General features: G+C 43.4%; 1 protein-coding gene across 1 annotated transcript in view; it reads right to left on the bottom strand.

Annotated features, from left to right (window-relative positions):
• LOC124623061 (head-specific guanylate cyclase-like) overlaps positions 1-27,124 on the bottom strand; it is a 334,726-nt gene that overhangs the window by 97,905 nt on the left and 209,697 nt on the right. Inside the window, exon 8 of the mRNA XM_047148854.1 lies at positions 15,442-15,608. Within this exon, the coding sequence (XP_047004810.1) occupies positions 15,442-15,608 (167 nt within the window). The remainder of the gene's footprint in view (positions 1-15,441; positions 15,609-27,124) is intronic.

Below are 27,124 nucleotides of genomic sequence, written 5' to 3'. Positions count from 1 at the left end.
TCGCCGGATAGCACGTTTTAAAATACTCACTATGTATTTTTCCATTTTTTTAATCAGATGCATAGTTTTTGAGATATTTTGTTGCCTCAAGACAAAAAATGCACTTGTTTTGCACTTTTGGCTTCTGCGCTTCATACATACAGAAAAGCACCAGCGATTGGTGAAACGAGTGGAATTCTTCTCCAGAATGAGACCGTCACGACTGTAGCAGACGTTAATTCCGTGCCAGACTTAACTGCAAGTCTCCTAGAACGACAGGCGCGGGCCTAGCCGTTACCTGTTCGCTGTCAGAGGCACCAGCTGTTGAAGAATGGAAATGAAAGCAGTGAGCCCTTACCGGGGCTAAAGCACGGCAGGCGTGCAGAGAGCACAGGTAAGACCAGCTCTGCAGAACCTGGCCGCTCTCTCCTCAGACAGCGCCCCAGCCGCGGCGAGCCTTTGCTCTTTGCACGGAGCGAGCTTTCACTATTGCACGGCTGTGAGGTCACGGCTGCCTGCTGTCGTAACACAGGCGTTACTCTGGTCCTGCGGCGTGCTCGTTCCAGCGCACAGCGCACTTCTCCGAGTGCGAAAACTGTGAACACTGGCTCCCATCAATCCGTACGGACATTCTAGTCATTCATTTACACCCAAGTTAAAACAAAGAGACACTGGAAAATATGGAGGTACCAGATTCTACACTACTAGCCATTACAATTGCTACACCAAGAAGAAATGCAGATGATAAACGGGTATTCTTTGGACAAATATATTATACTAGAACTGACATGTGATTACATTTTCACGCAATTTGGGTGCATAGATCCTGAGAAATCAGTACCCAGAACAACCACCTCTGGCCGTAATAACGGCCTTGATACGCCTGGGCATTGAGTCAAACACAGCTTGGATGGCGTTTACAGGTACAGCTGCCCATGCAGCTTCAACACGATACCACAGTTCATCAAGAGTAGTGACTGGCGTATTGTGTCGAGCCAGTTGCTCGGCCACCAGTGACCAGACGTTTTCAATTGGTGAGAGAACTGGAGAATGTGCTGGTCAGGGCAGCAGTCGAACGTTTTCTGTATCCAGAAAGGCCCGTACAGGACCTGCAACATGCGGTCGTGCATTATCCTGCTGAAATGTAGGGTTTCGCAGGGATCGAATTAAGGGTAGAGCCACAGGTCGTAACACATCTGAAATGTAGCGTCCACTGTTCAAAGTGCCGTCAATGCGAACAAGAGGTGACCGAGACGTGTAACCAATGGCACCCTATACCATCACACCGGGTGATACGCCAGTGTGGCGATGACGAATACACGCTTCCAATGTGCGTTCATCGCGATGTCGTCAAACACGGATGCGACCATCATGATGCTGTAAACAGAACCTGGATTCATCCGAAAAAATGACGTTTTGCCTTTCGTGCACCCAGGTTCGTCGTTGAGTACACCATCGCAGACGCTCCTGTCTGTGATGCAGCGTCAAGGGTAACCGCAGCCATGGTCTCCGGGCTGATAGTCCATGCTGCTGCAAACGTCGTCGAACTGTTCGTGCAGATGGTTGTTGTCTTGCAAACGTCCCCATCTGTTGACTCAGGGATCGAGACGTGGCTGCACGATCCGTTACAGCCATGCGGATAAGCTGCCTGTCATCTCGACTGCTAGTGATACGAGGCCGTTGTGATCCAGCACGGCGTTTCGTATTGCCCTCCTGAACCCACCGATTCCATATTCTGCTAACAGTCATTGGATCTCGACCAACGCGAGCAGCAATGTCGCGATACGATAAAACGCAATTGCGATAGGCTACAATCCGACTTTTATCAAAGTCGGAAACGTGATGATACGCATTTTTCCTTCTTACACGAGGCATCACAACAACGTTTCACCAGGCAACACCGGTCAACTGTGTGTATGAGAAATCGGTTGGAAACCTTCCTCATGTCAGACGTTGTAGGTGTCGCCATCGGCGCCGACCTTGTGTGAATGCTTTGAAAAGCTAATCAATTGCATATCACAGCATCTTCTTCCTGTCGGTTAAATTTCGCGTCTGTAGCACGTCATCTTCGTGGTGTAGCAATTTTAATGGCACACATACTGTATCACTGGATAGAGAGTATAACAAATTAACCTGCTGTGCTCAAACACGACTGCCTCTTAAAACAGCGGCCACACATGAATAAACCACAGTAATACCCCACAAAGAGTACAGTCGCTCTCTGTTCCTTTCACACAAATTGCCTCTTTCCTTCTTAAACGCAGTCATTCATGCGCTCTCACTCTCATTCTTTCTTTCTCATTCACCCACTGACACATTCGCTCTCTCTCTCCCTATCACTCTCCCCCCCCCCCTCTCTCTCTCTCTCTCTCTCTCTCTTCACACACACACACACACACACACAAACACACGCACACACACACACGCACACACACATGTTGACTCTGTGATAATGTTGCAAACATTAAGAAATTCGGAGAAGCGTAACTATATCAATTTGAGGAAAGATACTCTGGTCCGGAAACGACTGATTCGAAAATTGCAAGTGAAAATCGTTATGATACCTCTGACAGTGGAATACATATACTGTTACTGTTGTTGCTAAGATTCTATGGCAGCTAACAGTCATAGATGATAGTGTGGATCAAAACAAGTGCAAACTGTCCAGTAAATATGGGCAGTAAAATGTATACCTTAAGTAGTATGGGCAGTTGTTCAGCTTCAGTACAGTGAAAAACATCTCTTCTGCAGAACAAGTGCCCATAGCTTGAGGTATGTAATTTTAAGCCGATATTTACTGGAGATATTTTTCTTGCTCTTGTCCATACTACTTCCTCGAAAAATACGAGTATGCAAACTAAAGAGCTTTCAGCAGAAGAGATGTGTTTCACAGTATCCAGCATCAACAACAGCACATAGCTCTTAAGGAATGCATTGTAGATCTTATGTTTATTGGGCATTTTTTCATGTTCTGTCCCATACTACCACCCCTGACAGTTGTCTCGCTACAGGCTTAGCAACAACAGCACTGGTGCAAATATTCCACTGTCAGAAGTAGCAGAACGATTTCGCTTCTATATTTCGACTCGGTGGTTTCGGAGCAGTGGCTCTAAGCACTATGGGACTTAACATCTGAGGTCATCAGTCCCCTGGACTTAGAACTACTTTAACTAACCTAAGGACATCACACACATCCATGCCCGAGATAGGATTCGAACCTGCGACCGTAGCAGCAGCGCGGTTCCGGACAGAAGCGTCTAGAACCGCTCGGTCACAGCGGCCGGCTTTGGAGCAGTGTCCCTTATCTCAAATTGATACATTTATACTTTTCTATTGTCCGTGAAAGTTTGTAATATCATCGCAGAATCTGCCTCTGTATATACAACAATATTATGAAAAGGATAGATTGCTTCTCACTGCAGAGAGGGGGAGTTGAGTCACAGACAGGAAGAATGAAAAGAGTTCTAAACATTTAAGCTTTCCGACGAAAAAGTCCTACCTTGGATGTAGAAAATACACAACCAAGGACGGAACTCTCTCTCTCTTTCTCTGTCTCTCTCTCCCACCCACATACACACACAATCTCTCTCTCTCTCTCTCTCTCTCTCTCTCTCACACACACACACACACACACACACACACACACACACAGACACGACCCATGTCTCCAGTCACTGTGGTTGTGATGAAATGTTGTTTAGGTAACCAGGGGGACATTAAACAGCATCATTGCGTTCCTCTTAACTTTGTTCCCTACTGAGATATGAAAAGCAGTGCGTCTTTTTTAAATAGCCCCCTGTATTTTTTATTCGGTAATCCACTTCCTCTTCTCAAGACCAGTTCAAAAACGTATCACAGCGTACCATTCCCGTAAACATGTCGTTATTAAAAACGTTACACAAAGCTAACTCTGACTCTCCTTTACCAGTACACACTGCAACAACTTAGGGTAATGTAACTCGTCCACTTGCTGAAGCCGACAGTAAACAAATGGAAGCTTAAGGGAAATGCACACCGGTCATTCAGTCACCCGTCTTCAGTTGAAGGTTTGTGTAAGTACAATGCACACCAACGAAGAGAAGGGAGAAATGCTACTCATCTATGGCGAATGTAAGTTGGAAAAACAGTAACTACAATAAAATATTCTTATTTACAATGTTATGGTCAAGAATACTTAATCTATTCGTAGATGATACCATTCTGTTTGCTAAATGCTTACATAAAATCCTGGTATTCTACTGTCTTATAGAAGTCAAGAGGGTACAACGTAATATCGGAATACAATTCTTCAGGCTTTCCCGGCGTGGCGTTGTCATGTTGATTAATCGAGTTTCTGCCGGTTATTCGCGTCATTCCTGCACGATATTTCAGCTACGTGACTGGCAGTCTTCTTCAGGTTCTGTCCGATACTCAGCGGACAGCGCCTGAAGAAGACTGCGAGTCACGTAGTTGAAATACCGTGCAGGAAAGACGCGAATAACCGGCAGAAACCCAATTAATCAACATAATATCGGAATGCTCATTACAAAGGTTGCATCTTCCCATAACTCAGTGAAGATTAAATAAGTATGTGATATACAGGGTAGTCCATTGATCGTGACAGGGCCAAATATCTCACGAAATAAGCGTAAAACGAAAAAGTTACAAAGAACGAAACTTGTATAGCTTGAGGGGGAAACCAGATAGCGCTATAGTTGTCCCGCTACATGGCGCTGACATAGGTCAAACGGATATCAACTGCGTTTTTTTAAAAGTAGGAACCCCCATTTTTCATTACATATTCGTGCAGTACGTGAAGAAACATGAATGTTTTAGTTAGACACTTTTTTCACTTTGTGATAGATGGCGCTGTAATAGTCACAAACATATGGCTCACAATTTTAGATGAACTGTTGGTAACAGTTAGGTTTTTTAAATTAAAATACAGATCGTAGGTACGTTTGAACATTTTATTTCTGTTGTTCCAATGCGATACATGTACCTTTGTGAACTTATCATTTCTGAGAACGAATGCTCTTACAGCGTGTTTACCTGTAAATACCACATTAATGCAATAAACCCTCAAAATGATGTCCGTCAACCTCAACGCATTTGGCAATACGTGTAACGACATTCCCTTCAACAGCGAGTAGTTAGCCTTCTGTAATGTTCGCATAGGCATTGACAATACGCTGACGCATGTTGTCAGGCGTTGTCGGTGGACCACGATAGCAAATATCCTTCAACTTTCCCCACAAAAAGAAATTCGGGGACGTCAGATCCGGTGAACGTGCGGGCCACGGTATGGTGCTTCGACGACCAATCCACCCGTCATGAAATATGCTATTCAATACCGCTGCAACCGCGCGCGAGCTATGTGCCGGACATCCATCATGTTGGAAGTACATCGCCATTCTGTCATGCAGTGAAACAACTTGTAGTAACATCGGTAGAACATTACGCAGGAAATCAGCATACATTGCACCATTTAGATTGCCATCGATAAAATAGGAGGCAATTATCTTTCCTCCCATAATGTCGCACCATTCACTAACCCGTCAAGGTCGCTGATGTTCCACTTGTCGCAGGAATCGTGGATTTTCCGTTGCGCAGTTGTGCATATTATGCCGGTTTACGTTACCGCTGTTGGTGAATGACGCTTCGTCGCTAAATAGAACGCGTGCAAAAAATCTGCCGTCGTCCCGTAATTTCTCTTGTGCCCAGTGGAAGAACTGTACACGACGTTTAAAGTCGTCGCCATGCAATTCGTGGTGCATAGAAACACGGTGCGGGTGCAATCGATGTTGATGTAGCAGTCTCAACACCGACGTTTTTGAGATTCCCGATTCTCGCGCTGTTTGTCTGCTACTGATGTGCGGATTATCCGCGACAGCAGCTAAAACACCTACTTGGGCATCATAATTTGCTGTAGGTCATGGTTGACGTTTCACATGTGGCTGAACACTTCCTGTTTCCTTAAATAACGTAACTATGCGGCGAACGGTCCGGACACTTGGATGATGTCGTCCAGGATACCGAGCAGCATACATAGCACACGCCCGTTGGGCATTTTGATCACAATAGCCATACATCAACACGATATCGACCTTTTCCGCAATTGGTAATCGGTCTATTTTAACACGGGTAATGTATCACGAAGTGAATACCGTTCGCACTGGCGGGAAGTTACGTGATAGCACCTACTTATACGTTTGTGACTATTACAGCGTCATCCATCACAAAGCGAAAAATGTGGTCCAACTAAAACATTCACATTTCTTTACGTACTATAAGAATATGTAATAAAAAATGGGGGTTCCTATTTTAGAAAACGCAGTTGATATCCGTTTGACCTATGGCAGCGCCATGTAGCGGGTCAACCAAAGCGCCATCTGGTTTCCCCCTTCAAGCTAGACGAGTTTCGTTCTTTCTAGTTTTTTCGTTTGATGCTTACTTCGTGAGATATTTGGCCCGGTCACGATCAATGGACCACGCTGTATAACTGCACTACATCTAAGAGCCATGGGGATCTGTTTAGAAATAGCAATTTGTGAGAACGCATTTGATTCCTTCAGTGCTAGGTCATAATATTGACTTTCGTAAAGTGTGAATGTAAATGTAGAGGTCATTTATTCATTGTACAGACGGCAAACATCCAGAGACTGACTGAAGGTCATCATTACTCTCTACTTGTACATTAATTTCCGTCTGATTCGTTATTTTCTTAAAGTTGATAATGATCTCGATGATTTATTGTTAAGTGACAAACCGAAGCCTATAAAACTCTGAAAACCTAAGTGTTGCGTTAAAACGGGATTTTTGGTCCCTGAAGCTTGATATTTCTGCACAAAAAGCGTCGTAAATGAAGATGGTAATTCTCTATACACGGTCCAGTCACATTTCTGTGACCACCACCTACGGTTGACGTCAAAGTGCAATAAATGCTCAACGACGGAAAGTGGCAACACTACCAGTGGAGAGCGTATAAAGCGTGTCGGGGTGACGCGAAAAACAATCCAGCCGTTGTGTTGCGGAAACGGAATGATTTATCTGAGATACAAAACGGCATGATCATTCGTTTTTGGGCCAAAGGGGGATGCATTTCTGAAGCGGCTATGTATGCAAACTGTTCACGCGTAGCCATGGTTAAATTATACCGTGCATCACAAATTGGCACTACCCAAACTGCCTCCAAAGCAACTGTGGTGCATCATGGGTGACGGATCACATCGGTAAACGACGGCTGCAGAGATGAGTACGTGCGGACAGACGAGCAACTGTTGAGCAGCTGAGCAGCCAGACGAACTACGGGGCTAGCAACAGTGTCTCGTCAACGATAGTTCAGCGAACACTGCCGCGTATGAGCCTCCACAGCAGGCGGTTGGTTTATGCACCCATCGATCGACGACGAAGTTTCGAATTTGCACGCCGTACAGCAACTGAACGTCAACTGAGTGGCGACAGGTAACCTTTTCAGACGAATCACGTTTTATGCTCTGTCATACAGATAGCCGTTGACGTGTATGGCGTGAAACGCCCTGAACCGAACACCGTGCAACCAGGAGGGAGCGATATGGTCTGCGGAATGATTCCGTGGCATTGCCTGTGTGATTTCGCCTTTCTGAAAGGCACAATGGATCATCGCAAGTATGCATCTGTCCTTAGGGACCATGTTTACCCCTACATGCATTTCGGTTATCCTCGGCACGATGACATCTACCAGTTGGACAATGCAACGTGTGCCGGTCAGTGTGGCCGAGCGGTTCTAGGCGCTACAGTCTGGAACCGCGCGACCGCTACGGTCGCAGGTTGAAATCCTGCCTCGGGCATGGATGTGTGTGATGTCCTTAGGTTAGTTAGGTTTAAGTAGTTCTAAGTTCTAGGGGACTGATGACATCAGATGTTAAGTCCCATAGTGCTCAGAGCCATTTGAACCAATGCGACGTGTCACAGAACTCACAGTGAACGTGAGTTGTTCGAAGAACACGGGGATGGATTTCCCGTACTCCCCTGGCCACCAAATTCTCTGGATTTGAACCCAGTCGAGAATCTGTGAGACCAACTCGATCGGGCTGTTCGCGGCATGGGTCTCCAACAGGGAATCATAAGGGAGCTGGCCACAGCACTGGAGTCGGCACGGCTCCACATCCCTGTCAGTACCTTCCAGAACCTCACTGACTCTCTTTCTGCACGTTTCGCTTCGGTCCGTGCAGAAAAAGGTTTCTATCGAGGCTTTGGCATGTTGTCACATTATTGTGACTGGATATTGCGTACACTAACTTTGAGGTTCGCCGATGACATTGTAATTCTGTCAGGGACAGCAGAGGACTTAGAAGAGCAGCTGAACGGAATGGACAGTGTCTTGAAAGGAGGGTATAAGATGAACATCAACAAAAGCAAAACGAGGATAATGGAATGTAGTCGAATTAAGTCGGGCGATGCTGAGGGAATTAGATTAGGAAATAAGATAAAGTAGTAAAGGAGTTTTGCTATTTGGGCAGCAAAATAACTCATGATGGTGGAAGTAAAGAGGATATAAAATGTAGACTGGCAATGGCAAGGAAAGCGTTTCTGAAGAAGAAAAATTTGTTAACATCGAGTATAGATTTAAATGTCAGGAGTCATTTCTGAAAGTATTTGTATGGAGTGAAGCCTTTTATGGAAGTGAAACGTGGACGATAAATAGTTTAGACAAGAAGAGAATAGAAGTTTTCGAAATGTGGTGCTACAGAAGAATGGGTAGATCACATTAGATGGGTAGATCATATAACTAATGAGGAGGTATTGAATAGAATTGGGGAGAAGAGAAGTTTGTGGCACAACTTGACTAGAAGAAGGGATCGGTTGGTAGGACATGTTCTGAGACGTCGAGGGATCACCAATTTAGTATTGGAGGGCAGCGTGGAGGGTAAAAATCGTAGAGGGAGACCAAGAGATGAATACACTAAGCAGATTCAAAAGGATGTAGGCTGCAGTAGGTACTGGGAGATGAAGAAGCTTGCACAGGATAACGTAGCATGGAGAGCTGCATCAAACCAGTCTCAGGACTGAAGACCACAACAACAGCAACGTCAAAGCAATTGTAACGGCTTCCCTGTAATTAAAAAATGACTGTCGATAACTAAAAAAGTATAACTGTACGCCCTCCGGAGCTTGTTACACACCGGCCGCTGTGGTCGAGTGGTTCTAGGCGCTTCAGTCCGGAACCACGCGGCTGCTACGGTCGCACATTCTAATCCTGCCTCAGGCACAGATGTGTGTGATTACCTTAGGTTAGTTAGGTTTAAGTAGTTCTAGGGGACTGTTGACCTTAGACGTTAAGCCCCATAGTGCTCAGAGCCATTTGAACCATTTTTTGTTACACGTATGCGTTTGTTTATGTGGCCGAACTACAATTATTTTTCTGTTTGACATTTTCTTGTAAATGAACACACGATTTGCCCTAAACAGATATCTGTGAAAGGCATATTTACGAAAAGTGCGTTGTTGTGCCTTAAAGCTGATAACCATCACTAATAACTTTTCAAAACTGTTTATCTACTCACTACCAAACAGTTTTACACTATCACTATGTTGCAGTCATGTCTTACTATACAGGGTGATTCAAAAAGAATACCACAACTTTAGGAATTTAAAACTCTGCAACGACAAAAGGCAGAGCTAAGCACTATCTGTCGGCGAATTAAGGGAGCTGTAAAGTTTCATTTAGTTGTACATTTGTTCGCTTGAGGCGCTGTTGACTAGGCGTCAGCGTCAGTTGATGCTAAGATGGCGACCGCTCAACAGAAAGCTTTTTGTGTTATTGAGTACGGCAGAAGTGAATCGACGACAGTTGTTCAGCGTGCATTTCGAACGAAGTATGGTGTTAAACCTCCTGATAGGTGGTGTATTAAACGTTGGTATAAACAGTTTTCTGTGCCATTTCAGCCAATAAAGTTTTTGGTCCCTTTTTCTTCGAAGGTGCTACTGTAACTGGACTACAGTATCTGGAGATGTTAGAGAATTGGCTGTTCCCTCAGCTCGAACAAGAAGCACAACAATTCATATTTCAGCAGGATGGAGCGCCACCACATTGGCACTTATCTGTCCGTAACTACCTGAACGTCAACTACCCGAGGCGATGGATCGGCCGCCAGGCAGCACGTGACAGAGCACTTCATCACTGGCCTCCAAGAAGCCCTGATCTTACCCCCTGCGATTTTTTCTTATGGGGGTATGTTAAGGATATGGTGTTTCGGCCACCTCTCCCAGCCACCATTGATGATTTGAAACGAGAAATAACAGCAGCTATCCAAACTGTTACGCCTGATGTGCTACAGAGAGTGTGGAACGAGTTGGAGTATCGGGTTGATATTGCTCGAGTGTCTGGAGGGGGCCATATTGAACATCTCTGAACTTGTTTTTGAGTGAAAAAAAACCTTTTTAAATACTCTTTGTAATGATGTATAACAGAAGGTTATATTATGTTTCTTTCATTAAATACACATTTTTAAAGTTGTGGTATTCTTTTTGAATCACCCTGTATACTCATTTTTTTCTACGAGTCAGCATTTTGCAGTTCACAATACATTATCGTAGCAACCTTATTGGGCAATAAACGTTTACAGCCACGCAGCTTAGATAGTGCATTCCTCTACTACTCTGGGCAATGATGAAGTTGAAATTTGTAGATAGATGGTGCACACACAATAGCGTTCTCGCTGCTGAACCAACACAGTCGAGTGAATTAATATTCTCAGGATTCATGTATTTGGTATGGACGTTGTTGGTCATTGCGAATGGAATCCAGGATAAGGACCATTGTGGAGGCAAGTTGTGGCTCTGATGTCTGACCCTATGTTGAGTTTTCTATGGTCCCTCCTTGAAGATGACAGCAAGTGAGCAGGTCAGTGTATTCAGTGGTGCCTGAGAGCATTAAGCGGTCACCTGTGGCATGTGATGTTTCCAGATGTTCTCTCATCCTACTTTATATTTCATAACAGAAGCTATGTTTTCTGTTCTGGAACGGAAGCTTTGCTACCCTCCTACGACTTCATATTCGTCTCTAGAGATGTATTCTGTTTTTCTGCTTGTCATTTTGGTATTTGATGTAATATTTAGTTTGTGCTGCTAGCGGTACTATCTGTTGACGCTGGGCAGTATTTGGGTGTGTAGCTCGAATAAATAACAACTTTGTGATTGACAGACCGATGTGCGGGGGTGGGGAGTGTCAGTGTTGGCTTCGTGTAACTAGCCTCTCTTGCCTCCGTATGTACTTATAAAATATACAACACAGCGAGAGAGTGCTACGCGCCCTCGTGCGTGCATGTGCGCGCCTGTGTGCGTGCATGTGTGTGTGTGTGTGTGTGTGTGTGTGTGTGTGTGTGTGCTTTTGTGTACGCTCGAGTGCACTTGGCTCTAACAACTCGACTGGCCGAACGTGAGTCACAGAGCTATTTTATACGAAGTGTAGCCGGATGATGCTGCTACCTGCAGCGAAACTGATAAAATTTGTACTCAACCTGATATTTCTCATATCACACAGTGCAGAAATCGATAACCGTATATGATGTTGAAGTGCTGACCTCTCTGGTAGGAAATGTAAACACGGCAATAGTCTAAAGTTGTTTAGCATACGCAAAATTGTATGACTGCGTGAAGGTCTAAGTAAGGTATTACTAGGTTAAACACGACTATTGTTCGAAACTTGAGTGCGTGACTCCAGCAGCGATTGTAGGACAGTTGAGAACTAGCCACTAGAAATCGTGTTGTAGCGTGCCTGTCGTGAACGTTTCCTGCAAACCTATGTAATTTGCCAGGATTTATCAAATAGTGCAACAATAATAGACGGGCCGTACAAAATGTGATACTAAGTGAGGTTTAGACAAATGAGCAACGCACCATTTGCTACCATCACATGCAACAATGCTCCCTTTGGTAGAGTGGCCCAGATCATTTACACCATATGTAGGTTTGCTCTCTAAAAGGCCTTTATCCCATTATCACAGCTATATATCTATTCGACGGTAACATGCATCACATCATCATTTAGCACAACTATGTATCCATTATCAGGAATTATGAACATACGTGCGATTTGCGACGCTTTCACTCTCCACAATATCGTCTTGACTGATTTTCTCTGTGCTTTGGTTAATTTGTGCCGCCATATTACACCAATGTGGCGCACTGCACAGTTCGTTATCTGAAGCAACGCCTTAGTGTTTTCATAATTAATAAATCACTATAAAACCACCTTGCACAATACTGACTCAACTAGATTAACGAAACAGTATTTTTGTTATGACGTCATTACTGTGTAATCAGCCTGTTTATTGTGCAAATACATGTGTGTACAAAATCGAGCGAGCGAGAGAGAGAGAGAGAACATGAGTCATTTTAATTTAAAAAAATGTTCAAATGTGTCTGAATTGCTAAGGGACCAAACTGCTTAGGTAATCGGTCCCTAGACTTACCCACTACTTAAACTAACTTATGCTAAAAACAACACACACAGCCATGCCCGAGGCAGGACTCGAACCTCCGGCGGGAGACGCCGTGCAGTCCGTGACGTGACGCCTCAAACCGCGCCGCCACTCCGCGCGACTCATTTTAATTAATTTTCAATTACTGATCAATCGGATTTGTTTCTTCTTTGTCTGTTTACCGTGAATATTTATTGTCTGTTATCAATCTCTCAGTGCCATTATTTCTTTCTGTCAGCGGGACTTTTATAAGTTCTCAGACAATTTTCTTGATTTATTTATTTCTTGAACATTTTGCTACCACGAGATCACGATGAGAGCAGCGTCCAATGCGGTTGGGATTTGTCTAAACACTGGTCTTCGCGCACTTCTATTGAAGCAAAACAGACCGGTACTGATCGTCTTTATTACGATGCGTAGAAGTTCATGTTATGGCTGGATCGTAATCATATGCCATTTGCGTAACTGCAAACTGTCGTTTGGTGTTATACTTTGCGATGGTTAACTCTTTTGATCCAGCTGAGCACCAGGTACACGTTGTAACCTGCCTTTGCGGTGACGTGCCGTTGAAATATGTAATGCATCACTAATACAAGGCATTTGTCCAGAAAGACTGAAATATGCCGTTGTTAAACCCCTCTTTAAGAATAATGATATCTTAGCAACAATAATACACGCAGAAAATCCCAGTCTGGATTTCAGAAGTGTTGCTCTAAAGGGAATGCCTTTTACATGTTCAGTCACCGGATTTTACAAGCATTAAATAATAAAATAGCGCCGGTTGCTATTTTCTGCGACTTATTTAAGGCATTTGACTGTATGAATCATAATATTCTCGTAGATAAATTGAAGTTTTATAGGACCAATGGTATAGCCAACCAATGAATAATGTCAAATCTAACCAAATGAATTCAAAAAGTTGCAATCAGTAATTCAGTGAATATAGTGTGGGTTCGTAATTCGGACTGGGGAGAAAAACATGTATGAGGTTCCCCAAGGCTCTATCTTAGGTCCATTACTGACACTTATATATGTAAACGATCTTCCGTCTAACACACAACAAGTAGAGTTAGTTGTTTTCGTAAATGACACTAGTATTGTAATTAGCCCAAGCATACATACAGAAACAGAACAAATTGTAAACAAAATGTTTAAAAGTATCGTTGACCGGTTTTCTGCGAATAGTTTCGCCCCCAATTTTAAAAAGACATAACATATTCAGTTCAACTCATCTAAGGGAATTACACCAATGATCAATGTAACACCTGCCGAGGAAATAAATAGGGTGGAAACTTCAGAATTGTAGATGTACATATTGATGAGGATTAAACTGGGAAAAGCACATTCTGGACCTCATCAAACAACTTAGTTCAGCTATATTTTCACCTGGAGCCATACCCAGTCTTACAAACTAAAATCCGGCCGATAAGACCACGAAGGTCCAATGATACCAACCGGCCAACGTGTCATCCTCAGCCCACAGGCGACACTGGATATAGATATGGGGCATGTGGTCAGAACAGCGCTCTCCCGCCCTTGGGGAGAGAGAAATCAGCAAGCTGGCAGATTTGCATAATTTCCTTCGATAATGTCATATTGAACAATGTTCTGAGGTAACTCATCTTTAAGAAAGAAAGTATTCATTGCATAAAAACATGCTGTTGGATTAGATTAGATTAGATTAATTATTCATTACATAGATCCATAAAATAGGGAATCCTCCTCGGTGTGGAACATGTCAGATAGACACAGTACAAAAACGTAATTAGAAAAACTTGAGTTTCATTAATTTTAATGATCCTCAGTCAATAAAGAGTAAAATTAGGTACATGAATTAAATTTAAACTTCTAATATTTACAGGTTTAATGCTTACATCTGCTTTCATTAAATCCATCATTCAGACATTTGCCAGTTTCTTGGTTATTACAACCAAGTATTGTCATAAATTAAAGTAAATTATTCATTTCAGTGATCCTCAGTTAAGAACAGTCAGATTATGTACAAGTTTTAAAATTAAACTTCCACTATTTACAGACGTAAGACTTACATCTGCTTTCCATACATCCATCATTCCATACATCCATCATTCACACAGTAGGTAGTTACTTGGCTGTTACAACCAACTATTGTTAAAAATTAAAGTATAATAAATTTTCATTAAAATGATCCACTGCACTTGTTGAGAAAGTCATGGGTGGAATAGAAGGAGTCGGCCACCAAAAATTTTTTAAAATTGTGTTTAAATTGTGCCTTGTCTGAAACAAAACTCTCAATGGTTGTTGGTAACTTATTGAAAATGTGCGTTGCTGAATACTGGACTCCTTTCTGGGCAAGAGTAAGTGATTTTAAATCTTTATGTGTATTGTTCTTATTCCTAGTATTGATACTGTGTACTAAGCAGTTAGTTGGAAAAAGAGATGTATTATTAAAGAATAATATGCGGTGCTCACCCACCACCTCTTGTAGTCATCTGTTTAAGAAGTTGCGCATACTGACTACTGCTTCACAGTAAATTTATTCCTTCACGAAGTTTCTTGTAAATAATCCACTACAGTTAAAAATGAACAATGATGTACGCAATTACTGTACAATACCAGTAGGAAAAATGATAATCATTACTCCACAGGAAGATTGTCTTTAAGACAAAAACAGCTGCACAGTGCTGCAAAGACTTGTTTTGATCACTTACCCAGCGATATAAAATGTCTCACAGACAGCAAATTAAAATTTGAAAACAAACTGAGAAAATTTCTCCTTGAGAATTCGTTCTGTTCCGTAGAAGAATTTCCATTACTGAACGTGTAACAGGTGGTGGGTGGGACTCACTGACTCACAAAATATGTATATCATTTTTCCTTTCTGGAAAAAGTTAGAAATGTAACCATATGTATAAATTAATTTTCGATGTGAATGTAAAATGATTCTTTCCACATCATTACGATCTATAGTGCAACATGCTCCATGGAACATGAAAGTAACTGACCAACTAACTAATTAATAAAAGCTGAGTATACTTACCTTATAAACATCCAGCTGGCCACAGAAGACATCGAACTGGCTGTACAGGCTCTCGAGCATGCTGATGACCATCATGGGCGTGGCGTTGGAGCAGATGGACGTGAAGCCGACGATGTCGCTGAACAACATCGTCACATTGTCGTGCGTCGTCGCTTCGATGGTTTTACCTATAATGGTGGCATTCCCAAGCACAAATACCGACTCTTATTTAACTCCACTCAGTTAACGCGATGAAACGGCATGCAGTTTCTATTCACAAACTGTACGGGATATATTTAAATTCTCCTTACATTTACTGGGACAGTAGAAGACTGTGGGAAGATAATAATAAATAGGAACGTAGGCCCACATGGGTACACATGGTGCACGAACAAACACTTGAAACAAGATGTTTTACACTGATAAACCTTTTTGGTGACACGGTTCTAATTGTCTGAGAAATACTGACCGATTAATCGAGTAAGACGATCAGTGGTGACAGCTGTTTCAGTCGTGGAGCGGGTTGTGGAAGATCGTGATCTCTGCACGCGCCGTGTGTGTCTTAGAACTGGACGGTGTCACAGTATTACTTTGTAAATATGCAAGACGCACTAAACTGCTACCGCATTTCACCCGCCACACGCGGGATATACAGGGTGGTTCAAAATTAATGGGACACAAAGTATTTCTGTGACTGCAGTTATGATCTTATTTCAGAAATAAACATGTAGACTGAAAGGTTAATTCTCATAGTTTCCATTGGCATTCACAGATGTTCCATTTGTGAGACGGCAGATGTCTATCCGGCACTTCATTTCCTGTAAGACCCATTCCCAATCAACGGAGTTAACCGTGCCAACTATCCGATGCCTTAGCTGCTGTAAGTCCTGAGGAAATGAAGGTGCGTACATAAACCATATCCTTCATACGTTCCCAAAAGAAAAACTAATGGTGTAAGGTCGGGCAACTTGCGGGACACAACAGGAACGACATATCATTAGACTCACGTCTGACTGCTACGATTAGTTATGGCGCAGAAAACATTAAATTTCGGAGGATGACGCTGATGTCTCACAGAGGCTCAAGGGTTTTGTGCACCCCATATTCTCAGATTATACTTGTTCATCTTCTCACTTAAGTGAAATATGGCTGCCTCAGAAATCTTTTTGCGAAACCATCCACCTCTTCCGCGCTTGAAAATCAATGCAAAATCGCCTCCGTTTTCGGTCATCGGCTGGTTTTAGCGCTTGCAACATTTGAATTCTGTAAGCCGTGAATTGCAGGCGCTTGTGCAACAGGCATTACACTGTTGATTACGACACATTCACTTCTTTGCTGGCACGAGGCGTGGATTTTCAGGGGCTTCTTTCGTAGAACGTACGGATGTCTTCCAATACATCATTATCGGCAGATGGCCGTCTTGTGGTTTTTTGCTTTCGCAATATACATCCTGTCTCTCCGAGTTACTTTGCCCATCTAGCAGTGTTGTGCCACTTGATCAAATTTAATCTAATGCTAACGTCAGCAGTGAACAATGACGAAGCTTTCCTTTGTTTGATTGTTGCCAACCCAAACTGTGAGAGTTATGCTTTCAGTCTACAAGTCTATTTCTGAAATAAATTGTTACTGTAGTCTGTCCTATTCATTTTGAAACACCATGCACTATCATTTAGTTGCATGGAAACAGTTTTCACAGTTTTAAAATTTTTTTTGGGGGCAGAGGTGTGGGAAAATGGATTGAGGTGGAGGAAATGTTTATCAGTTTTCTGGATGGTACCACGTGGCTCACGACGATTCCCGCCATTATCTTCTTCTCAGAGAAGCACCAACACCAAAGTCTACACCAACGTCCTCAATTACAGTGGAATTTCGCCTAGCGGGCATAATTTGTTCCAGAATCTTACTCGTACTGCGAATTATTCGTTAAGCGAATCAATTTATCCCATATAAATTAATGTAAAATACGATCATGCGTTGGAGAATAGACTCGTATTCTATTCTCCAACAATCAAAGGTTGGCAAAGGACACTGGAGTCTACTCAGGTTGCCGATACTTGTTTGCAGAAACAAACCACTCGGAAATGTCCACCGAAATTTGAGAAATCAATCGGACCTCATGGACTTTAATGCAGCTCTGCCAATAAACCCTACTCCCACATCCTAGAAGGCATGAGTCGTGAGGAGCCCCTAGGCAATGTATGACACACAGTGGATACAGGCTACAAAGCCAATGGGAGAGGATGAAAGGCGAACTTATTTCCGGCGCGTTTAAATAACCGGAACATATTGGCTAAGGGAGATAACACCGAAAGAAAATCCTGTTCCTCCTAGATGGGGGCATTGAAATCACTCATCATAATAATCTGATCAGTAGCACTGTATTTACTCAGAGTCTTCTCTAGTTCTTCATAGAAGCTTTCAGACTCATCTTTTTTCCCTTCTTCAGGTGCATATACGCTTATCAGTTTCAGCCTGACTACAAGTATTCTTTCACTTACGGATGTACAATCTTGAAAGTCTTTTTCCCATTTTTTATGCAGGAGTAGTGCTAGACCTTTGCTTGGTCTTTTATGTTGTTCAAAACAACTATAGCATATAATGTAATCCCCTACATATTTATTTCCTCTTAATTTTTTTTAGTTTCTGTGAGTGCTGCAGCATCGATATTCATGTCGCTTAGTATGTTTTCTAATTCTACCTTCTTTTGGGAAATTCCTCTCACATTCCATGTTTCTACTTTGATGTGCCCATTTATCCATCTTCGTTTGTGCTTTTTCATAGCCTTGTCATTTACCTTTGAGACGATCCTGTTTCCGAGGCTCGTTTGAGTACTGGGAGTAGTCTGTGTTTTCTGAGAGTTGGTTACCAGCCAGAATAGGAAATATCCCAGTAACAAACGTTATAGGTCCATTTGGAGAACCAATATGTAATGAGAATGGAAAATTACTAAGAGATTTCGCACTTGCAACAATTTAAAAATCACAAATTCACTTTTTAAGAGAAAGGATATACACAAGTATACTTGGGCCAGCAGAGGTCTTAGATCAATAATTGACTACATCTTAGTAAATGATTAGCTAGCGGGCCAAGTAAGGGATACAAGAGTTTATAGGGGACAAGATATAGGATCAGATAATTTCTTACTAATCTCCAGAATAGATCTTTTCGCAAAATGGAAGAAAATAACTAAACAAGTAACAAACCAACAAGACCAAGGCATCTATGCATTAAGGCATCAAGGGATCTACCTACACAGGAACAGTCTTTTAAATAATTTACTATATGCTGATGATGCAGTGATCCTAGCAGATAAGGAAGATGACCTTCAGAAAGGAATCTACTAGGGATGAGAAATTCCGCCTTATGCAAGACACCTTTTTTTTTCAAATGGCTCTGAGCACCATGGGACTTAACATCTATGGTCATCAGTCCCCTAGAACTTAGAACTACTTAAACCTAACTAACCTAAGGACATCACACACATCCATGCCCGAGGCAGGATTCGAACCTGCGACCGTAGCAGTCGCGCGGCTCCGGACTGAGCGCCTAGAACCGCTAGACCACCGCGGCCGGCCCTTTTTTTTCCTTTTTTTGTTACACCCATACATGTTTCAGCACTTTTGTGCTATCATCAGTGGGTTAAATTTTTTATTTTTAACTGTAAAATTGATCTAAAGAGAGTAGACAAAATAAACCACAAAATACAAAAACAAACAACACGAAACTATGAAACACACACATAAACACAACACAACACAAAAAAAATCAGCAGACAGTAGGCAACAAATGGCACATAATGACTTACAACAACAAAGTCACACACATGGTGGGTAATATACTAAAGAAACAAGGACCCAACATCGCATACAGAACCAACAACACAATACAAAGCAGACTTGGAAGAAATACCACCAACACTGACAAATACAGCAGGTCTTGTATATACCACCTTCCTTGCAACTGCTGTCAATCTGTGTATGTGGGACAAACATGTAGGAATTTCAGAACCAGGTATACAGAACAACTCAGAGCACTGAAAAGCAATAGCTCACACTCAACATTTGTAGACCACTTGATAACATACAATCACCACCCAACAAACATTGAAACTGCCTTACACATCATAAAAACTAGTAGCAGCTTATACCAAAAAGTAACCATAGAAGAAAACTATCACATCCAAAAGTCAATAGTCCAAGGAAAGAAAGCACTCAATGAATACAATTACTGTGCAACAAAACCCTCTTCGCCACGACAGAACCCACACCAAAACTAATGATGGAAAAAAAAAAAATCCTTCTCCCTCCATCGTCCCCCTCCTCTCTCTCTCCCTCTCTGCCCCAGTCCTCAACGCACACACGCACACGCACATAAACCATACATCACTGACACAAAATACAATTCAAACCCGCGCACCTCACCCAGCCAAAATGCGACACAACATTATCGACAAATAAATTTGTAGCTCACGTAGACACTGGTTTCAAAAAATGTTTAAATGTGTGTGACTTCCTAAAGGACAAAACTGCTAAGGTCATCGGTCCCTAGACTTACATACTAATTAAACTATCTTTAACTTATGCTAACAAGAACACACAAACCCCTGCCCGGGGGAGGACTCGAACCTCCGACTGGAGGGGCCGCGCAGTCCGTGCAAGAAGCTTCAAACCGCGTGGCCACCCCGCGCGGCTGCCACTGGTTTACTGCGCTGACGAAATTCAACATACGATGCAACCGATTCCCATGCTTTCAGCATTTCTCTTATTGCGCCAGAAGATTGCTGCTTTGATGTTACAGCCGCCTTCTCCTTCTCTGAAAAACTCACCTCCACAACTTCCTGCTGTGAAACACATTGCATCTCCGTAAGTTCTTTGGTGGTCATTTCTTGGTTGTGATTTTCCACAAACTCCTCGATATCATTGTTATCCATTTCTAGTCCCATGCTCTTGGCCAAAGACACAATATCGCTGACTACAGGCTCCACAGGTACTGCCTCAAATGCCTCAGAGTTACGTTCGACAGTGAAAAGTGTTCATATTCTTGAACGTTCCCACCGGGAGGCGCGAACAGCTAGTGACGTCACACTAAATCGTCGTCAGTCTTTATACGAAACGTCACTCGTTAAGCGAGTCTATGTTTTACAATTTGTTATGCTCCTTGTGCAAATTGTGCGCTGCGGGAGGTGCTCGATAAGCGAGGTTCCATTGTATTTGTTTTGTATGATACGGTCTCTGTCGTTCCTTACAATTTTGCCCTCCACAGTTCCGTTCCGTTATTTCCTGACATCAAAGTCTATTTCAGTGAATTCGCGAAAATTATTAAATGGCCAACCGATTTTGACAGACTACTTATTCATTATCAATAGCTGACAAGAAATTATTGGTCATGTTTAGACTTGCCCATGACCATATAGTGAATAAAGTTTTCCGATTTGTTGGCATGGCAGTGTGGATGTCCAACATGTCTACAACGAATAGTGTACCAGTCGCAGCCACGTATCACGGAGTGAAATAAATGATCATATGGCATTATTGTCCGGAGACCCCCCTCTGCGCTTGTTTGGCCGCCTGTCATTTTGTCGACTTGCGCTTAGCTGAAGGTAAGATGAAATGTCTGGGAGAACACAAACGCCCAGTTTCCCGACTGAAGAAAATCTGCGACCTGGGTAGGAACCGAACCTGGGACTGTAGATCTAGAGCTAATGACACTGAGCACTAGACCAGACATGCGGACACGCGGAATAAGAAGAGTGGTCGCAAAGAGGTCGAAACAAACAAGCACCGGAGAATGTGTCTTGCCTTGCAATGACAACCGGTTTCAAACATAACAAGAATTGCTGTTCTCTGTGACTACATGTCCATATCAATCAGCATCATAGTGAACTCTGCAAAGGCGACTACCTGAAAGGGACATTTGCAAAGCATTGCTCACAATAGCACGTACGTCTGTACGTCTTCAATGGGCCTAACAACACAGGAACTGGAAAGTTAGCTGTTTGGAGGCGTCCAGTGTGATTCGAGGAGTCTTGATTTTGCCACTTTTCAAAGGAAATATACCGTCGAGTGCATCGAAGGTGCAATGAGGCGTTTAACTCGCTGTGTGTGGAGGGTATAGTTCAGACCGCAGGGGGTCCTGTGACGCCTTATTTATTATTTATTTATTGCTTATTTGGCCTGACCAGATTACGGCCGTTAGGCCCATTGTTACATCTGACTAGGAGCACAACACACACAAAAGATATTATAAAAATTCCTTTAATGATAGTAATAATAATAATAATAATAATAATAACAGTAACAGTAGCTGACACTAATAACAAAATGAAAATAATTGTAATTATAACAGAATAGAGCATTGAGAGTGCCACAGATTAGCTTAGCACATCTGAAGCCATGTTTAGTATCATTAGAAGCGGAATGGATAAAGGAAGAGAATAAGACTGAAATGATAGTGAGAATGCCTGTTAGGAAAGAACAGAATGCAGTTCAGGAACTCTGCCGACAAGTTCTGGAGGGGGACTGATCATAATGAGGTGCACAGAATACAGGAGATAAGGTGGACCATTATCTGTCTTTTGAAGTTTAGAAGGAATCTAATTTCCCTATTTTGAGGACTATTGTTCCAAAGTCAGGTCCTTGATACAGAAAATGGTTTAGAAAACATGGCAGTGCTCGGTGATGGTCCAGAGAGAATTTTACTTTGTTGAGAACGAGTATTTCTACTGTGCTGTTCAGATAGTGAGAGCTGAAGACCAATAAGACGGAGTGCAATGATTTGGAAGACGATAGAGCAAACACAGAGTATGAGAGTCTCTACGCTTATAGCCACGTAGCCATGATAGCTGTTCGTAGGCCGGTGTGACATTGTCGAAAAAGCTTAAGACACAACTATACCGTACATAAGCATTCATCGCCAGTTCCAGTCCGCATGAGCTTTCGTATAAAAGTCCTTGGAGAATAGTATCACCACAGTCAGGTATGGGGAATCTTAGGGTCTCTAAAAGCTAGTTTTTAAGCTCGAGAGGAAATACATTTTTATATTCCTGTACTGAGTGAAGTGAAGCTGACGCTTTCTTACAGACTGCACTTGTGAGTTCAATCCAGTCTGAATGATAGTTCGTAATTACGCCCGCAAGCTCTTTGCAGAAGAAGAAAAGCTTATTTGTGTGCCCTTTAGGATTAATGGTGGAAGAGATTCTCTGAATGAGCGTCTAAGATCGATTCCGTTTTGATGGGTTAAGTTTTAAACCTGTGCTGTGCACCAACACTGATAGGGGAAATAAATCGGCATTTACATGCTGGATGGCTGTACACAGGTTTGTTGGATCTGCACTTAGATGTAAATGAATGTTATCAACGTACAGGTGATATATGCAGTGGGAGAGAATAGCTGATGATGATGTTTGGTTTGTGGGGCTCTCAACCGCGCGGTTATCAGCTCCCGTACAAATTCCCAACCCTTACTCAGTCCAATCTTGCCACTTTCATGAATGATGATGAAACGATGAGGACAACACAAACACCCAGTGATCTCGAGGCAGGTGAAAATCCCTGACCCCGCCGGGAATAGAACCCGGGACTCCGTGCTCGGGAGAATAGTTGACACATCATTAACTTATAATGAGAAGAGCAAAGGGCTGAATACTGATTCTTGTTGGGCCATTGATCTTGTATCCCTCCATTGTGATCTTTTTGTTGCAATAATTACACACAGTTGACGTGATAAAAGGTACGAGTGTTTTTCGTGCCATGACTTGAGCTCACTAATTCAAGTTACCGTGGACATGAGCAACGATGTGTATGTGCCGTTCAGAGAGCTGGTTGGCCTCTGTGATCAAAAACTGAATGGAACGATCAACAAACGAACCTTAACGGATGTCCTGTGACGTCCGCAACCACCAAACACAACGATCAACAAGGAGCAAGAAGGGAAAAAAAAGCGGTCTAAGGCGCTGTAGTCATGGAGTGCACGGCTGGTCCTGGCGGAGGTTAGAGTCCTCCCTCGGGCATGGGTGTGTGTGTTTGTCCTTAGGATCATTTAGGTTAAGTAGTGTGTAAGCGTAGGGACTGATGACCTTAGCAGCTAAGTCCCATAAGGTTTCACACACATTTGAACATTTTTTGATGTCTATGTCAACATCTTCGGTGACGAAGCGTTGCTTTTTCTTTTATATCCTCAGGATGCGTCTTCCAAGAAGATAACAGTTTCGTTAATGATACTTCTCGCTAATGTTCTGGGCTGACGATTATTCATGCAATCTATCGTACCTCGTCTGGCGCAGGAGATCTCCAACTCTGTATCAGACTGAAAATGTCTGGGACAGTTGTAATAATGAATGGAGTGTAGTAATCAACATCCCTGTAATTTAGTAGCTCTAAAGGAATTAGTCATCAATGTGAGGCTTCAATTGAATGTAGTAGTACTTTTGGGATATTGGCCATGTCTTGGTATTATAACTGAAGAGCAACAAAATTCAACTCAGGATCAAAGGTCATGGAATGGCGATATGCATATATACAGATGGCGGTAGTATCGCGTACCTTAGGTATAAAAGGGCAGTGCATTGGCGCAGCTGTCATTTGTACTCAGCTGATCACTGTGAAAAAGTTTCCGATGAGGTTATGGCAGCACGATGGGAATGAACAGACTTTGAACGTGGAATAGTATTTGAAGCTAGACGCATGGGACATTCCATTTCGGAAATCGTTAGGGAACTAATATTCCGAGACAGACAGTAATCAAGAGTGTGCCGTTGGTACCAAATTGCAGCTATTACTTCTCATCACGGACAATGCAGTGGCTGACGGCCTTCACTTAACGGCCGGGAGCAGCGGCGTTTGGGTAGACTCGTCAGTGCTAACAGACAAGCAACAATACCTGAAACAACCGCAGAAATGATGGTGGAACGTACGACGAACGTATCCGTTAAATTTGGCGATAATGGGTTGCGGCAGCAGACGACCGACGCTATTGTCTTTGCGAACACCGCTGCATGGTCTGCAGCGCCTCTCCTGGGCTCGTGACCATATCGGTTGGATGTGGAAAACCATGGCTTGGTCAGATGAGTCTCGATTTCAGTTGGTAAAAGCTGACGGTTGGGTTCGAGTCTGGGGCAGACCCCTCGAAGCCAGGGGCCAAAGTTGTCAGCAAGGCACTGTGCAAGCTGGTGGTGGCTCCATAACGGTGTGGGCTGGAACGGACTGGGTCCTCTGGTCCAACTGAACCGATAATTGATTGGGAATGGTTATGTTCGGCTACCTGGAGACCTTTTGCAGCCGTTCATGGACTTCATGTTCCCAAACGGCGATGGAATTTTTATGAATGACAATGCGTCATGTCGCTGGGACACAATTGTACCCGACTGGTTCGAAGACCATTTCGGACAATTAGAGCGAATTGTTTGGCCATCCAGATCGCCGATTGTGAATCTCATCACACATTTGTGGGACATAATCGACAGGTCAGCTCGAGGACAGAATCCTGCACCGGCAACACTTTTGCAATTATGGACGGCTATAGAGGCAGGTGGCTCAACACTTCTACGGCGACCTTCATGTTTAGTCCACACCACATCGAGCTGGCACAAGGCGGTCCGATACGATATTAGGAGTTATGATTTTTGTCTCCTCAGTGTAAAGTAATTCACATATACACAAATCCTGAAGAAACCTGTAGGCTCTCTTCCTCGCCAATTGTTAGAGGTGAGGTTGCAAGCGACTAGTGTGATGTCTACTGCAGGTGACTACTTTTCTGTCAGTGTGCTTTATCTACGAAGACTGATGGCTCATTTACTGGTTCTTGTATCGGGTCTTTTGTGAGCAGACCGGTACCTCTGCCGTGGCCAAGTCTAGTTCCCGTTCTTCGCAGTGCTCCTCGCCACCGGAAGCTCTTGAGCTATCGGTTGCGTTGAGGCGACGGGTGAAGTGCTTTCCCCTGCCGTCGGCGTTTCCGGCAGCCAAGCAGCTAGTGCTCCAGTGCTGTGTGCTCTTAGGCAGTCGATTCTAACGGTCCTGAATGGCACCAGCGGTAAAATACCCGGAGCGGCAAACGTGGGTCGTTTCTGAGGAAACTCCTATACAGCGCCCTGCAGACTACCTGAATGGTTTTTGGACAACATGGTTGTGGAGATGAAGCAGCGATTAGTATGACTAATAAATTATTCGAAAACAGTCTTAATCGCAATTATTATTATTATTATTATACCACCAACCGGTTTTAACCCGACGTCTGGGCGTTTACACCATTGGTCGACTGCTGGTGATGTCACTCCTGTCTACATAACGGCAAACGTTGTGATGCCTCTTGTAAGGAGGAGAAATGCGTACCATCACGTTTCCGACTTTGATAAAGGTCGTATTGTAGCCTATCGCGATTGCAGTTTATCGTATCGCGACGCTGCTGCTCGCGTTGGTCGAGATCCAATGACTGTTAGAAGAATATGGAATCGGTGGGTTCAGGAGGGTAATATGGAACGCCGTGCTGGATCCCAACGGCCTCATATCATTAGCAGTCGAGATGACAGGCATCTTATCCGCGTAGCTGTAACGGATCGTGCAGCCACGTCTCGATCCCTGAGTCAACAGATGGGGACGTTTGCAAGACAACAACCATCTGCACGAACAGTTCGTCGACGTTTGCAGCAGCATGGACTATCAGCTCGGAGACCATGGCTGCGGTTACCTTTGACGCTGCATCACAGACAGGAGCACCTGCGATGGTCTACTCAACGACGAACCTGGGTGCACGAATATCAAAACGTCATTTTTTCGGATGAATCCAGGTTCTGTTTACAGCATCATGATGGTCGCATCCGTGTTTGGCGACATCGCGGTGAACGCACATTGGAAGCATGTATTCGTCATCGCCATACTGGCGTATCATCCAACGTGTTGGTATGGGACGCTACTGGTTACACGTCTCGGTCACCTCTTGTTCGCATTGACGGCACTTTGAACAGTGGACATTACATTTCAGATGTGTTACGACCTGTGACTCTATCCTTCATTCGATCCCTGCGAAACCCTACATTTCAGCAGGATAATGCACGACCGCATGCTGCAGGTCCTGTACGGGCCGTTCTGGATACAGAAAATGTTCTACTGCTGCCCTGGCCAGCACATTCTCCAGATCTCTCACTAACTGAAAACGTCTGGTTAATGGTGGCCGAGCAACTGGCTCTTCACAATACGCCAGTCACTACTCTTGATGAACTGTGGTAACGTGTTGAAGCTGCATGGGCAGCTGTACCTGTACACGCCATCCAAGCTCTGTTTGACTCAATGCCCAGTCGTATCAAGGCCGTTATTACGGCCAGAGGTGGTTGTTCTAGGTACTGATTTCTCAGTAGCTATGCACCCAAATTGCGTGAAAATGTAATCACATCTCAGTTCTAGTATAATATATTTGTCCAATGAATACCCGTTTATCGTCTGCATTTCTGCTTGGTGTAGTAATTTTAATAGGCAGTAGTGTAGAATTGAAATTTCCGTGTCATCTACCGCGGATATAAGGTTCAAATGTGTGTGAAATCTTATGGGACTTAACTGCTAAGGTCATCAGTCCCTAAGCTTACACACTACTTAGCCTAAATTATCCAAAGGACAAACACACACACCCATGCCCGAGGGAGGACTCGAACCTCCGCGGATATAAGGAAAGAGTGACAACAGTACTACGCCGTGCCATCTGTGTGAAGGCGAGCAAG

Source organism: Schistocerca americana, chromosome 7, assembly GCF_021461395.2.
Source record: "Schistocerca americana isolate TAMUIC-IGC-003095 chromosome 7, iqSchAmer2.1, whole genome shotgun sequence".
NCBI classification, from domain to species: domain Eukaryota; kingdom Metazoa; phylum Arthropoda; class Insecta; order Orthoptera; family Acrididae; genus Schistocerca; species Schistocerca americana.
Note: the sequence above shows the minus strand (reverse complement) of the source record. Positions and strands in the feature narration are given on the sequence as shown.